General features: G+C 32.0%; 1 protein-coding gene across 1 annotated transcript; it reads left to right on the top strand.

Annotated features, from left to right (window-relative positions):
• Positions 1 to 3,708: 3,708 nt before the first annotated feature.
• Positions 3,709 to 5,196, top strand: LOC124353032. Its single transcript, XM_046802826.1, has 2 exons — positions 3,709 to 4,234; positions 4,748 to 5,196. The coding sequence occupies exons 1-2, from the start codon at positions 3,709 to 3,711 to the stop codon at positions 5,107 to 5,109; spliced, it is 888 nt and encodes a 295-aa protein (XP_046658782.1). The 3' UTR covers positions 5,110 to 5,196.
• Positions 5,197 to 14,661: the final 9,465 nt, after the last annotated feature.

Raw genomic sequence — 14,661 nt, 5'->3', positions numbered from 1 at the left:
TTGACCGTCTCGTGAAGTACCTCAGGCTAATTCCATCAAATCTCAGCAGGCGTGTGTAGTGCCGAGCAGCCAGTTCTTCGATAAAGGCGTTCAAGAGTACGGTCTCTTCGTGGATAGTGTGGTCAGGGTCCAGATCATGACGGTGTGGCAGGGTGGCGAGTACTAGCTTGGCGCCGGTTGCCCGGGCTTCGACAGTAAGATCCGGGGAGGTTTAAAATGTCGGGTAGCCGGGATGGCACACGCAGCAAACTGAGAGTTCAATAATTATGGTTTTAGAATCACTATATATTTTAAAGTGTAATATATATGATATATTTTATTTAGTGAATATAAGTGTGGTGTCAAATATGAAGCACGTAGTTGAAACACACACAGAAAAGATTTGCTTAATTACAGAGATCCAATGAGATGTTTCGAAAGCAAACGATGGTGCTCGTTAAAGGCTGCGGATTTCTAGCTAACGACGTGTTTTACGCAGTCCCTTTTTCTTAGAGAGGAGGTCATGACAAGTATGCTTTACGTAAATCTATTTAACTTTGATTATGGACAGTTTGGCCTCGTACGAAAATTCTTTTCTTTAAAAAGAATTTTTAGCATTTAGAGGATATGTCCAGTACTTAAAGTTTTTAAAGTGTCCGTTACGTCTTCGGGATCATTCTTCCCGTGACTGTGTTATATATTAGTACAATTTACTTCTAATAAGTTTAATTATAATGTCGAGCATGATATCAATTTAAAAATGTATATTTGATTAGATCATGAGTAACATTAATTTAGAAAAGATTACACGTATATGTACCAAGCGTAACAATATTTACCCATTATGATGCAAAACTGGTTTGTGACAAATTATTGCACAAAAAAATTATAATGATACAAATGCAGCCAGCCAAAAGGTTAACTGTGTTTATGTACAAAAGGTAAACATTTATACTACATACTGTACCTAGTTACCTTCGAAGTACTTGGTAAACTGTCGTAAAAAAATAAAGCGTTAAACAATCGTTTGAATCCGAGTATTTCCATATAGTAAGGGAGTACAAAAGCCTGAAACTTGGGTAATATAGTATAACATGACAGAAGTGTTACGATCGAACAGTTATTGTAACCGTATTTATTAAAATAAATCAGTTTATTTTATCATGCCTTTAAGGATTATAAATAATAATGTTTTTGTAATAACAATAGAATTAATGATTACATTTTATATGTACGGTAGGTTTCATATATCGTTCATTCAGAAGAAAAGTGTCACAACTCAAAATTTTTTTAAATGGGTTTTATTGGTTTAATAGTCTTGAAATAAGTTATTCTTTTCACTGCAAAAACGTCACAACTCAAACTCTGCTTGCTCCCACTAGAGTGCACTAGTGTCACTTTTCTTCTAGAACATTCTAGGTTATGTTTTTCTAGCAAAACTGACACATTTCAGTTGTGACTTGACTGTCTAGGAGTGAAGTGCTATAATTTCTCTGCAAAAGTGACACTTTTTGAGTTGTGCCTGTTTGGTTGTAATATTTTGTAAGTACATGTTTATATTGTTTACTAGAATAATGACAGATTTTGAGTTGTGTCACTTTTCCTTGAATATAGCTTTGACTTTCAATTTTGTTTGTCATCCACAAGTCCAAATTTTGAGATGTGTCACTTTTCCTTGAAAATCATTGTACTTTTTTCATTTTGTTATACCTCCACAGTGGCAGACTTTGAGATGTGTCATTACAACTCTGAACTTTTGCAAGAAACTAAATCACAATGTTATACCAACAGTGCAATATTTTGAGTTGTGACACTTGTATTGCGAAAATAGTTCATAATTTATTAAAAATATTCCACTGTTAGTACTATTACGATTTATTTTCTTGTTAAACTATCAGTAAACAATATACATTTTATTCATAAATGAATGCCACATACAGACAAAATGCCTTGCCTGTGTGTGCCATTCATTTATGAACTTTTTTAGGTTACACATTTTTTTCTAGTGAAGGCATCACAACAGCCAGTTTAAGTCTCAGGAATGAGCAATAGAACATCCCTGATTTTAAAATTAGCCAAACAAAAAGGCAATTCTACAGACTATAGGCCTACTCCTCATTCACATAATAGTGTTGTATGTGGTAATGAGTGGACAGTGATTAATGAAGAGGAAATTCCAAATACAACCCCAAATAATGAGGTTCAAGCCATATTTCAAACTACAAATGAACTTTTAACTGAACACATTGAAACCCAGCCAATCTCAACGATCCTACAAACCCGGGAAGCTGAACCTGAAGACAAAACTCAGGGTTATGTTGATGTCATTCCTAAAGAATGTACTTCTAAAGAAGTTCACAGTGAAGAAAATCATAAACCTTCGACATCAAAACAGTGTGTTAGTGAATTTTCACAAAATACCAACAAAAGCAGGGAATGTGTGCCTAAAAAACTTAATTTGCCAACGACATCAGCTCAGTCTAACCAAGAAAATGTTCGACCCAAACGAAAGTGTAAAACCGATAACGAAGCTACTGGAGATCTTTTTTCAGATGACCCTAACAGTGAAAATGATTATGACGTGGATGATTCTGACGAGGATCCAAATTACGAGCCAAAAAATGACCTTAATTTCCCTAAAAAACAAACAATATCCAACAAAATATTTAACATACCTAGAAGAAACAAAGTTGTTGTAAATACTAAAGAAAAGGAGCCTGAGATCTTTGAAGAAAATGATAATGTTTTTGAATTCTTGGAACAAAATAACACTGATCTCCAAAAGAAAAAAGGAAAGAAAAGGTCACTAAACAAAGACAACTGGTTGAAATGTAAAGCAAAAAAGCTGAGAAATTCTGGAGAGGAATATAAATCATCATCTAAGTCCAGAAAACTAATTGAGAAAAAGGAAATAAAACCACCATGCAATGATAGATGTAGAATCCAGTGTAAAACCAAAATAAACCCTGATGAACGTCAAACAATTTTCAAAAACTATTGGGCACTTGGTGACCTTTCCCGCCAAAGAGATTTCATAGCATCACATATTCAGAACATACAACCAACTTACCAGTACAAGAGAGAGGGAAATAAGAGAAAACCAAACCAAGCCTTTTATTTTGATGTTGCTGATAAGCGAGTTCGTGTATGCAAAGATTTTTTTCAGAAACACCCTAGGGATCAATGACAGACCAATTAGAACCGTTATTGATAAGAAAGACGCCTCAAGTGGCTTTGTTGCTGGTGATCTGAGGGGTAAACATGATAAGCATCAAACTGATCAAGACAAGTTAATAAATGAAGGCATCAGGCGTCATATAGAATCTATTCCTAAAATTGAGAGCCACTATCTACGGGCAAACACAACCAGAGAATTCATAGAAGGTGGTAAAACAATTAGTGATTTACATCGTGATTATGTTGAACATTGTAAAAGCTTGCAAAAACCTCATGGAAATTATAAAAAGTATTACGATATATTCACCAAAGAGTATAATATTTCTTTTTTTGTTCCAAAAAAAGACCTTTGTGAGCTGTGCCATGCATATGAGACAGCTGAAGGTGAGAGAAAGACCAGTTTGCAAGAGGAATATGAAAAGCATATTATGGAAAAAGATCTATCTCGATTGAAAAAAAATTCTGACAAAGACTCAGTGAGTGTCAACACCATTGTTGCCTGTTATGACCTTCAAGCTGTATTACAGTGTCCAAAGGGGGAAGTGTCCCCTAATGTATTATAAATCTAAATTAAATATGCTAAACCTGACTGTCTGTGAGCTGAAAAATGATGCCGTATTCTGCTATACTTGGCATGAAGGCGAAGGAGCCAGAGGCTCGTGCGAAATTGGAACATGCATTTACAAATACCTCAGTGAAAAAGTTAAAAATTGCGAAAACGATATTGAAATTATATTTTACTCTGATAATTGCAGCGGCCAACAGAAAAACAAGTATTTGTTTTCTATGTACTTATATGCAGTGGACAAACTGCCAATTAAGTCTATAACTCACAATTTCCTAATAAAAGGGCATAGTCAAAACGAGGGGGACAATGTACATGCAATGATTGAGAAGCAGATTAAGAAATGTCTGAAGTCTGGACCAATTTACCACCCGGCTCAATACATTTCATTGATCAAAACTGCAAAAAAAACTGGGAATCCGTATAAAGTCAATGAACTAAGTCATGAAGATTTCTTGGATTTTAAAGACCTATGGGCAAACATTGGATGTAACTCTACAGTTAATGTGTCAGGTAAGCTGCTTACTGTTATAATATAATTTAGACACTTTTATGAAACGAGAGTTATAAAATAATTCTAGTGATGAGCAGACCAATAAAGGGATTTCATCTATTATTTCACTGCAAAAACAATCTCAACCGGTTCAAACATAGTTTAACCCTACTCAGCCTTTACCATGTGAAACCAATAATTTAACTTTAATACTTTTTACACAATTTTTAAGAATCTTTTAACTTACTATCTTCTTTTACGTTTTTAAACCATCTTTCCTTTTCATATTTAATCTGAAAAATGTATGTTAAAGAGTAGTTATTTATGGCACATAGATATGCAATCAAGATGGAAGAATTGCATTTTCTTACGTTTTAAATATTTTTTCTAAACGCATATTTAACTACTTCGAACGGATTATTTTTAATTTCCTACACTTTGTTAACATACTAAAACTTTTAAATCCAACTTTTTATCCTATTCTATCTAAAAAGATAATAATTAAACATTTTACAGTTATCTTTTCATTTCAGGATGTACTGTTGCAATGAATGACATCAAAATAATTAAAGTTGAGAAAGATTCTCCCTTTAAAATCAAGTACAAGACAACTTATGATGACACAGTTGACTTTCAAGAAATTTTCATCCAGCAGATTGATATTGAAGAAAACGAGGATTTATTCGGAGACAACAAGAAGAGTCACACTAAGAAGAAAACCAGAAGTTCAAAGAAGAAACAACAGGTTTTTCCTGTGCATTGTTCAGATGTTGCTTTAAAAAAATTATACGAGCAAAGACTGGGAATTTCAGTTAACAAGAAAAAAGACTTACAATACTTACTTGAAAAACATGTTATTCCAAGTTGCTATGCACCATTTTATAACTCACTTTAAATTTTTGCAGTAACGTTTGTGTTTAGCAACAATGTTATGTTTGTGTTAATGATTTTTATTTCCATTAGAAAATACTTCTTTAAATATTAAAAAAGTGCTGCATTAGTTACTTTATATAAGACCAAACTATTGGTAGTAACTAGTGGTAGTAAATGAATGTATTTTGTTATTAATATTTGAAAACACTATTTTTCTAAACATCTAAAATAGGTCCAATGATGTTTGGAGGTTTAGTTCTAAGTAACTAACTGATTTTTTTGTTTCAATTAAAGTTAACTGTCATTAAAAACCCGTTGACTTATTTTTGTGTCATTACCATCTTCAAAGTTAACCTTTTAATGAAAAGCGGTTTTTACAGGAAAATTGACACAACTCAAATTAAATTAATAAATAATTAAAAAAATAATAAACACAAACTTCATGGTTTATATTAAGCTAATTTAAATGCCCTATATTTAACTGATATAAATAATAAAATGACTTTTGGATTAAAGGTTGCAGTTCTGTTAAACGAAAAACTAATTACAAAAAGCACAATTTTCAAATCGCTCTCCTGTAAAATTTACTTTTTTTGAGTTGTGTCACTTTTCTTCTGAATGAACGATATCACGCAGACTCTGTTTCTGCGTATGTTAGCCTTACTGGTTAAATTTTACTGTTGTATTTACTTTCTTTATTATATTACTTCGATATTTCTACACAATTACACAGCGCTACTATGTTGAACAACACCTGACAATCAAATCAGATGTAAAAACGGTTCTAAATTAGATAGGTACATTTTTATTAAGTATACAAGGAAAATACAGTAACCAAAACAATGTCCAGCTACCAACGGTTTTACACTGCTGTGGCAGTTTTACGGTCCAATAAGCTAATGTAGATATCAATTACGTAATGTCACGTGACATTGGCGTGACTCATATTTGATACACGGCAGAGCTCTTTGTTATTTTTGCTACTTTAAGAAGGATGGCTATTGGATCTTTTATATTACTCAAGTCGAAACATTACTAAAAATACTGTATTTTATTTTCATTAGATTGAATAGTTCGTTTTAACCAGAGATATTAGTTTATAATTAATTATATTGATGTTAAATACATGGTTGTTACACGTAACAGTACTAAAATCCATCCCTAATTCTCACCTACGTAATATTACGTTTGTTCAATGCAATACTAAATACTGTATTGTGCTCGTACACTTGGGCTTATTACATAATTTCATTAAAGTTTCTAATAGGTATGAAGGTACATTTTAGTATATGGTATGAAGGCGAAACAAGATTCTATTTCTCATAAGTGAAGCAGAAGCAGTCAAAAAAGTTAAACAGGTAATTTTCACGTAGTTTTATCATCTCTTAAAAAGTTTGAACGGTGGTTTACAACATTTTTTTTTAATACAAAATATATGTCAAAATTAATCGCTATCCTAATAATATGATAAATGCGAAAATGCCTCCGGGCTACACCCCACTGGTCTTCAAAGCAGCGAAAAATTTCATCTAGACCTCTAAAGTTGTGTAATATTACTTGAATGAGCCTGTCAAATGTAATCAACTGCTATGTGTAAACATTGTTTATTATTTTATATTTGTTTACATTTATAGTGAGTAAATGTTCTGATAACTAACCATAATTATTACCACCGTTTTAGATTTCAGGTATTAGGTAAGTACTAATCCACCTTAGAAAATATCTTAAAACATAAGAAGGTCAGAATTTGTCTCCGATGACTCCCTTTCATGCATTCTACAAGAAATATGCTAGTTGAAATTTCGCTGGACTATTATTTTGAACTAATGTACCAATTCCAGATCTAAATGTTCTATAATATTAAACAATTTTACTGTAAATATAAAGACTGAGAAGAAACCGATCTTTGTTCTGTTTCGACAGAAATAGGCTTCTCTAATCTGTTATATACATTTTATTGATTGGAAACAAAACCAAATCACTTATAGAAAATTAATTAATTAAATTACAATAGCCTCGAATATACACTTTTCCCCATATTTTATTGATCGTGGCAAGAAGGCAAACTTAACATTGGCGTCAGAAACATAATTCACTCAAAACATAAATGCTCATACAAGTGTAAAGCCTACGTAATTACGAGTGTTGTCGGTAAAATATAAATTAGAATCAGATTTCAACGTCTAATAAGAGGAAAAGCTAAGAACTGAACTCGTTGTCGACTTCGACATAAAAATTGTACATAGTCATTAATGTCCATTTTTCTTATCATGTAAAAGAGTAGGAAAACTGAATCCATTAAATATGTGATTACCATAATACTTGGACGGTAAAAATGTAATTAAAATTTTACACTTTATAGATAGAAAAACTAGTGTAAATGATTGTTCTTTACTTTTGGTAATGTCAAAGCCTCCCAAATCCATCGTATACAAGCGGACGCTAGCACAAGGCTTAGTTGTACAGTCCAGCGTCGTGTTAGGGCTTAAGTTCAGTTCAGTTGACATTAACGTGTATAGGGAGGAGCTCAGGGGGTTCAAGCTCCCCCTCTTAGAAATCTTTAAATACAAATATTAAAATTACTCTCAGAGGTTTTTGGGCTAGAACACATTTATAAGGTCTTAAAGCACAAGGATTTTCAGGGGGAAATTTACTAACTCTATTAAATTATTTTACACCTCTTTAACAATCCTCTCCATCAGCCCCCCAAAATAATTTTCTATATACGCACTCCTTGTACGTATGAACTTTATAGAACACAGCTGCAGTGACAAAAGACGTGATTCATTTAGTTAGGATATTCCTTGGGTATAAGTAATTCGTGGTAATATGTATTAATATTTTATTCAATGAAAAGAAAACCACTCAAATAGATATTGTGTTGGATGTGATTGTTACACAAAATACTCGATTATTTGAAAGATTGTTAAATTATTATTTGAAGTTTGTGAGCAAAGGCCGTAAAATAGTTTAACGTAAATTTTTGGTGCCTTAATTCAATATCATAATATATTTTGTTGGATGGTACTAATAAATTATGGACCCAGTGAATAACAATGTTAACTCACATCATCCTATAGAGTAAAACGACTACTAAATATTGTTAATACACATCACAGGATGTTCTGTGTATAGTAAGATACTGTGAGGCAATTATCAAAAATAAGATTCATTCATTTTAGTTACCACGTTTCGAGGTAAAGACGAAAGTTATTTCCGGTCTCATAGCACCAAATATAACCGCTCTCGTTCGAGTATCTTGTTCTTAAGATGTTTTCGCCCAGGTCTTACGTATATTGGTTGTATTATACTCTTTCCCCTAACATCACACTTTTATAGCAGGAAAAACGTGAAAAAGATTAGTCAGCATGAACTTTGACTCGTTTTCATAGATATCTGGTACTACAGAGTATGATAAGAGATCTGGTAATTTACACACATTTAATTTAATGTAAATTTAATTCTTTCGGATACTACTAATGTTAGCTTTCTCCGTCAATTTTTTATGTGAGCCAAGCACTATATTTGATTATAAGTAATGAATATTAAAATTTTTATATTCGTGTACTACTGGACAGATTTACACTAGAAGAACAAATGAAGTCATTGAATTAACAGTATTCAACTGAAAACCAAATGCGTATGTGAACTCTATCAGATTACTCACCTTACCGTCAAATTGTTTCATGGCAATGACTGAAAGTAAATCATATCAATCTAATACGAATAGCCAAGATACCCCTGTAGGATGTTCAAACCAGAACACACAATCTCACCACACCACGACCATCATGATACCTCTCTTAAATATTTGTATAGTATTTTTTAGTTAGTACTGATAATTTTAATTGTCGTACTGCACAGTACACATTAAAATTGAACTGTATGTTGTTTGAGTAAAACGAATTAATGTAGTTTTATAACATTTAACATACTACCACTGAAAATAACAGTACCTCTCGAATCAGATAAATCATGTCATGGCCTCAAAGGAAAGGAAGCTACTTCTGAAGCATCTACATGTCATCGTACTGAAAAATAACTTAACTCTACGGATTATTCGGTTGGATTTTTCCGTTGCTAGATTATTAAATGAATACTTCAGGCATTCTTATTATAAAGCTTTTTCCCCGTACATAGTACCATTAATTAGCCTTAATGACCTAGTTTATTTCTGGAATCAATTTCCTTTTTGTTAACCATCAATACGATATTTATAAAAAAAACACACCTGTACATCTAACTGTAGGAAACCACTGTAATATTTTAAATAATTAAAATGCTTGTATAAAGTATTGCCGTTTAATTATGAAAATTGATTATTCAGTGTTATTTCGTACTTTAATTTACCTTCCCTACTGATCCAACCTAAATTAAAGTGATCATTTCTTTTAGCTGTTCATACAAAATCTAATTGATCTATCTTGAAATCCTGTAGTGTACTTTGTTGAAATGTGACTAGGGTTCAAAATATTGTTGCTCCTATTATTTTCTTCATTGTTTCTCTTGATTAAGCGACACTCACATTGTTAAGACTGCAAGCGGGTGCTGTAAACTATGTCTTTGAAGACTCTGGGTTAATGATATTGACTTAGACCTTCTTGCAAAGGGTTTTAAAGTACCTTCCCCCACTCTTACAGAAGATCTCTCATTCTACCAACTAAAATCTACTTCATGTATTCACACCAACTCAATTCCACGTCTTCCTATGACAGACAATACGATTTCACCCAGATACGATTTTTTCTGGGCAGGGAAAAATGTATAACTCTGAGAAACTGTGCAATGTATGCATAATACTAATACGCCTTGTGCCAAAGACTGTTTAATACTAAAAAAGATTATTAATGTTACTAATTTATTTAAGTTAATAGCTTTTAGCATAATAGTTTTTATATTTGTTTTAATCCAATCATTGGTTTTTATGTTATTGTCTGTATAACATAATTTGTCTGTAAACAAAATATTATTTGTATATGTTTTATACGATCCAATACTAAATTTGTTTTATTACTGCATTCAATATATTATTATTAGTTATTGAAATGATTAGTGTAGTCTATAAAACTTAAAGCACGTTTATTGTCGTCGTTTGCTCTTGAATTTGTAAATTAAAGTGAAAATTAGGCTTTCTGAAAATAAAATAATATGTTTCAAAACATCGTCAATAATTCGTTCATTTTCTCCCTTTCAAGTCTAACATTATTATATGCTCAAATATTCTGCTCAAATTAATGCTTTACTGTTTTATTCATAACCTTTTGGTTATTTATTCGAATTGGTAAAATAATATATAAACGCTGTTTTATACAACCGACACAGTAGAATCAATATAATAAAACTAAATATAGATTAGTATTTTATTACAGTAGATTAGTTATAGAAACTGAGTATAAAACTAGAATACCAATTTGTGATGAAAACTTTAAATGAGCTCATGTTGCCTTAGCATTTAAAGTTACGAGATAACGTTTAGTTTACTTTAGTAGCGGAAAATCCGGGCTGAAATGAGTAGAAGTTGTTCATTTTAATTTAATATTTAAAGAATTTATGTGATGAAATTATAAGTGATTCTATCTCAAAGCGAATGGTTTGTAATTACAAGAAGCAAATAACTAATACGAGGGAACTGGCCAGTGAAAATCGATGGTTGGAAAGAAATTATCACTCTGTGTGACTGAGTTTGTTTCAACCCGTCATTATTTGATTCAAAGGCATTGAAATTCTACTAGAACAATTTCGATTTATAAAAACTATGTAAATATGGTAATTAGTCAGGTATTTATGGACATGTTCTTTCCAACTAAATGCACTATTTCTTACTATTCTAAGATAAATTATTATTTTTTGTTCAATATTTGTTTAACTATGAGGCGTCTTTATCGCTGACCTTTTATTTTTGAATTTCTTCACATGAATATAACACCATGTAGCACTAAGAATAAGGTGAATTGGAGCTTAACACAACTTTCACATGGAATCAAACATTTCCACCATAGCTACTTTACGTGTAAAAGCTCGGTTGCTTTGATTACAAATCGTGTCAATCGCGTTTAAGTGCACTCAATTGTGCAATGTTCACGTGGAATCAACCATTTCCACCATAGCTACTTTAGTGTAAAAGCTCGGTTGCTTCGATTACAAGTCATGTTAATCGCGTTTTAGTGCACTCAATTGTGCAATGTTCACATGGAATGAACCATTTCCACCATATCTACGTTATATGTAGCTATAAAATGTTTATATTGCATATTTTATTATAAAAATAACACTTAATCGAGTAGAAAACTAAATTACTATAGGTAATGTAACTAGAATATATTTATTCCAGAAAATTAAATAAAATACCTGTTAAATTTACAATTAACTATTTAACACAACCAGTATTACCACATTGCTAAGAGTCATAAATATTTATATCATGTAGGTCAAGGAAGAAAATGGCCCACTGAGGTGTGTAGTTTTAAAAATGATTTTATATCCCTAATTCCACCAAAGTATGATACGCTGTAGTTGTTTTCCGACAACTGAGAGGGTGATAGTGCTGCGCGGGCCTCGCGGGTCCACGAAGGGAAGGTTGTGGAGAACGAGGCACACTCCAGCAGCCGCTTCCCCATCATTCGCGAGCGTTTCACGAGAAGGCGTTCACGAGCACGCTATTCATGCATAGTGTGGCGAGGGTCCAGGTCATTGCGGTGCTGCAGGGTGGCGAGCACAAGTTCAGCGCCGGCTGAAAGACTAAGGTCTGGAGAGATTCAAGATATCGAGTAGCCGACATTGCACACACCGTAAACGGAGAGTTCAATCAACATGGTTCTATCTATGGTTCAATCAATATATATATATATACATATTAAATAAACTTTCATAAGTTTGGTGTCAAATATGAAGCACCTGGTTGAAACACACTGAAAAGATTTCCTTAATTACAGAGATCCAATGAGATGTTTCGAAAGCAAACGATGGTGCTCGTTAAAGGCTGCGGATTTCTAGCTAACGACGTGATTTCCGCAGTCCCTTTTTCTTAGAGAGGAGGTCATGACAAGTATGCTTTACTTAAATCTATTTAACTTTGATTATGGACAGTTTGGCCTCGTACGAAAATTCTTTTCTTTAAAAAGATTTTTTAGCTCTTAGAGGATATTTCCAGTACTTAAAGTTTTTAAAGTGTCCGTTACGTCTTCGGGATCATTCTTCCCGTGACTGTGTTATATATTAGTACAATTTACTTCTAATAAATTTAATCACAATGTCTAGCATGATATCAATTTAAAAATGTATATCTGATTAGATCACAAGTAACATTAATTAAGAAAAGATAGTTATACACATTACAATATGAACCAAGCGTGACAATATTTACCCATTATGTTTCAAAACTGGTTTGTGACAAATTATTGCACAAAGAAATTACGAGTACAAATGCAGCCAGCCAAAAGGTTAACTGTGTTTATGTACAAAAGGTAAACTTTTATACTACATACTGTACCTAGTTACCTTCGAAGTACTTGGTAAACTGTCGTAAAAAAATAAAGCGTTAAAAATCTTTTGAATTCCGAGTATACCCATATAGTAAGGGAGTACAAAAGCCTGAAACTTGGGTAATGTAGTATAACATGAAATAAGTGTTACGAACGAACAGGTATTGCAACCTTATTTATTGAAATAAATCAGTTTATTTTATCATGCCTTTAAGGATTATAAATAATAATGTTTTTTGTAATAACAATAGAATTAATGATTACATTTTATATATACGGTAGGTTTCATATACTGTTTTATATATCACGCAGACTTCTGTTTCTGCGTATGTTAGCCTTACTGGTTAACTTTTACTTTTGTATTTACTTTATTTATTATATTACTTCGATATTTCTACACAATTACACAGCGCTACTATGTTGAACAACACCTGACAATCAAATCAGATGTAAAAACGGTTCTAAATTAGATAGGTACATTTTTATTAAGTATGCAAGGAAAATACAGTAACCAAAACAATGTCCAGCGCCCAAAGTTTTTACACTGTTGTGGCAGTTTTACGGTCCAATAAGCTAACGTAGACATCAATTACGTAATGTCACGTGACAGTGGCGTGACTCATATTTGATACACAGCAGAGCTCTTTGTTATTTTTGATACTTTAAGAAGGATGGCTATTGGATCTTTTATATTACTCAAGTCGAAAAATTACTAAAAATACTGTATTTTATTTTCATTAAATTGAATAGTTCATTTTAACCAGATATATTAGTTTATAATTAATTATATTGATGTTAAATACATGGTTGTTACACGTAACAGTACTAAAATCCATCCCTAATTCTCACCAACGTAATATTACGTTTGTTAAATGGAATACTAAATACTGTATTGTGCTTGTACTCTTGAGCTCATTACATAATAGGATTACAGTTTTTAATAGGTATGAATGTACATTTTAGTATATGGTATGAAGGCGAAACAAAATTGTATTTCTCATAAGTGAAGCAGAAGCTGTAAAAAAGTTAAACTAATAATTTTTACGTAGTTTTAGCTTTTCTTAAAAAGTTTTAACGGTGGTTTACCAAATTTATTTCTTAATAAAAAATATATGTTAAAATTAATCGTTATCCTAATAATATAATAAATGCGAAAATGCCACCGGTTTACACCCAGCTGTTCTTCAAAGCAGCTAAAAATTTCATCTTGGCCTCTAAAGTCGTGTAATATTAATTGAATGAGCCTGTAAAATGTAATCAACTGCTATGTGTAAACATTGTTTATTATATTATATTTGTTTACATTTATAGTGAGTAAATGTTCTGATAACTAACCATAATTATTACCACCGTGTTAGATTTCAAGAATTAGGTAAGTACTAATCCAGCTTAGAAAATGTCCTAAAACATAAGAGGGTCAGAATTTGACTACGATGAAATTTCACTAGAATATTCTTTTTGAACTAATGTACCAATTCCAGCTCTAAATGTTCTAAAATATTAAACAATTTTACTGTAAATATTAAAGACTGATAAGAAACCCATCTTTGTTCTGTTTCGACAGATATAGGCTTCTCTAATCTGTTATATAAACTTTATTGATTGGAAACAAAACCAAATCACCTATAGAAAATGTATTAATTAAATTACAATAGCCTCGAATATACACTTTTCTACATATTTTATTGATCGTGGCAAGAAGGCAAACTTAACATTGGCGTCAGAAACATAATTCACCCAAAACAAAAATGCTCATACAAGTGTAAAGCCTACGTAGTTACGAGCTTTGTCGGTAAAATATAAATTAGAATCAGATTTCAACGTCTAATAAGAGGAAAAGCTAAGAACTGAACTCGTTGTCGACTTCGACTTCAACATAAAAAAATGTACATAGTCATTAATTTCCATTTTTCTCATCATGTAAAAGAGTAGGAAAACTGAATCCATGAAATATGTGATTACCATTATACTTGGACGGTAAAAATGTAATTAAAATTTTACACTTTATAGATAGAAAAACTAGTGTAAATGATTGTTCTTTAATTTTGGTAATGTCAAAGCCTCCCAAATCCATCGTATACAAGCGGACGCTA

Source organism: Homalodisca vitripennis, chromosome 1 (genome assembly GCF_021130785.1).
Source record: "Homalodisca vitripennis isolate AUS2020 chromosome 1, UT_GWSS_2.1, whole genome shotgun sequence".
Lineage (NCBI taxonomy): Eukaryota > Metazoa > Arthropoda > Insecta > Hemiptera > Cicadellidae > Homalodisca > Homalodisca vitripennis.
The sequence above is the reverse complement of the archived record's forward strand: the minus strand, read 5'-3'. Positions and strand labels throughout refer to the sequence as shown.

What these genes read in the sequence shown, in the direction of transcription:
- LOC124353032 (XM_046802826.1), top strand. Translation starts at nt 3,709, where the DNA reads ATGTATTATAAATCTAAATTAAATATGCTAAACCTGACTGTCTGTGAG. An exon ending in CTCTACAGTTAATGTGTCAG is followed by an intron (nt 4,235 to 4,747) that starts GTAAGCTGCTTA and finishes TTTTCATTTCAG; the next exon opens with GATGTACTGTTGCAATGAAT.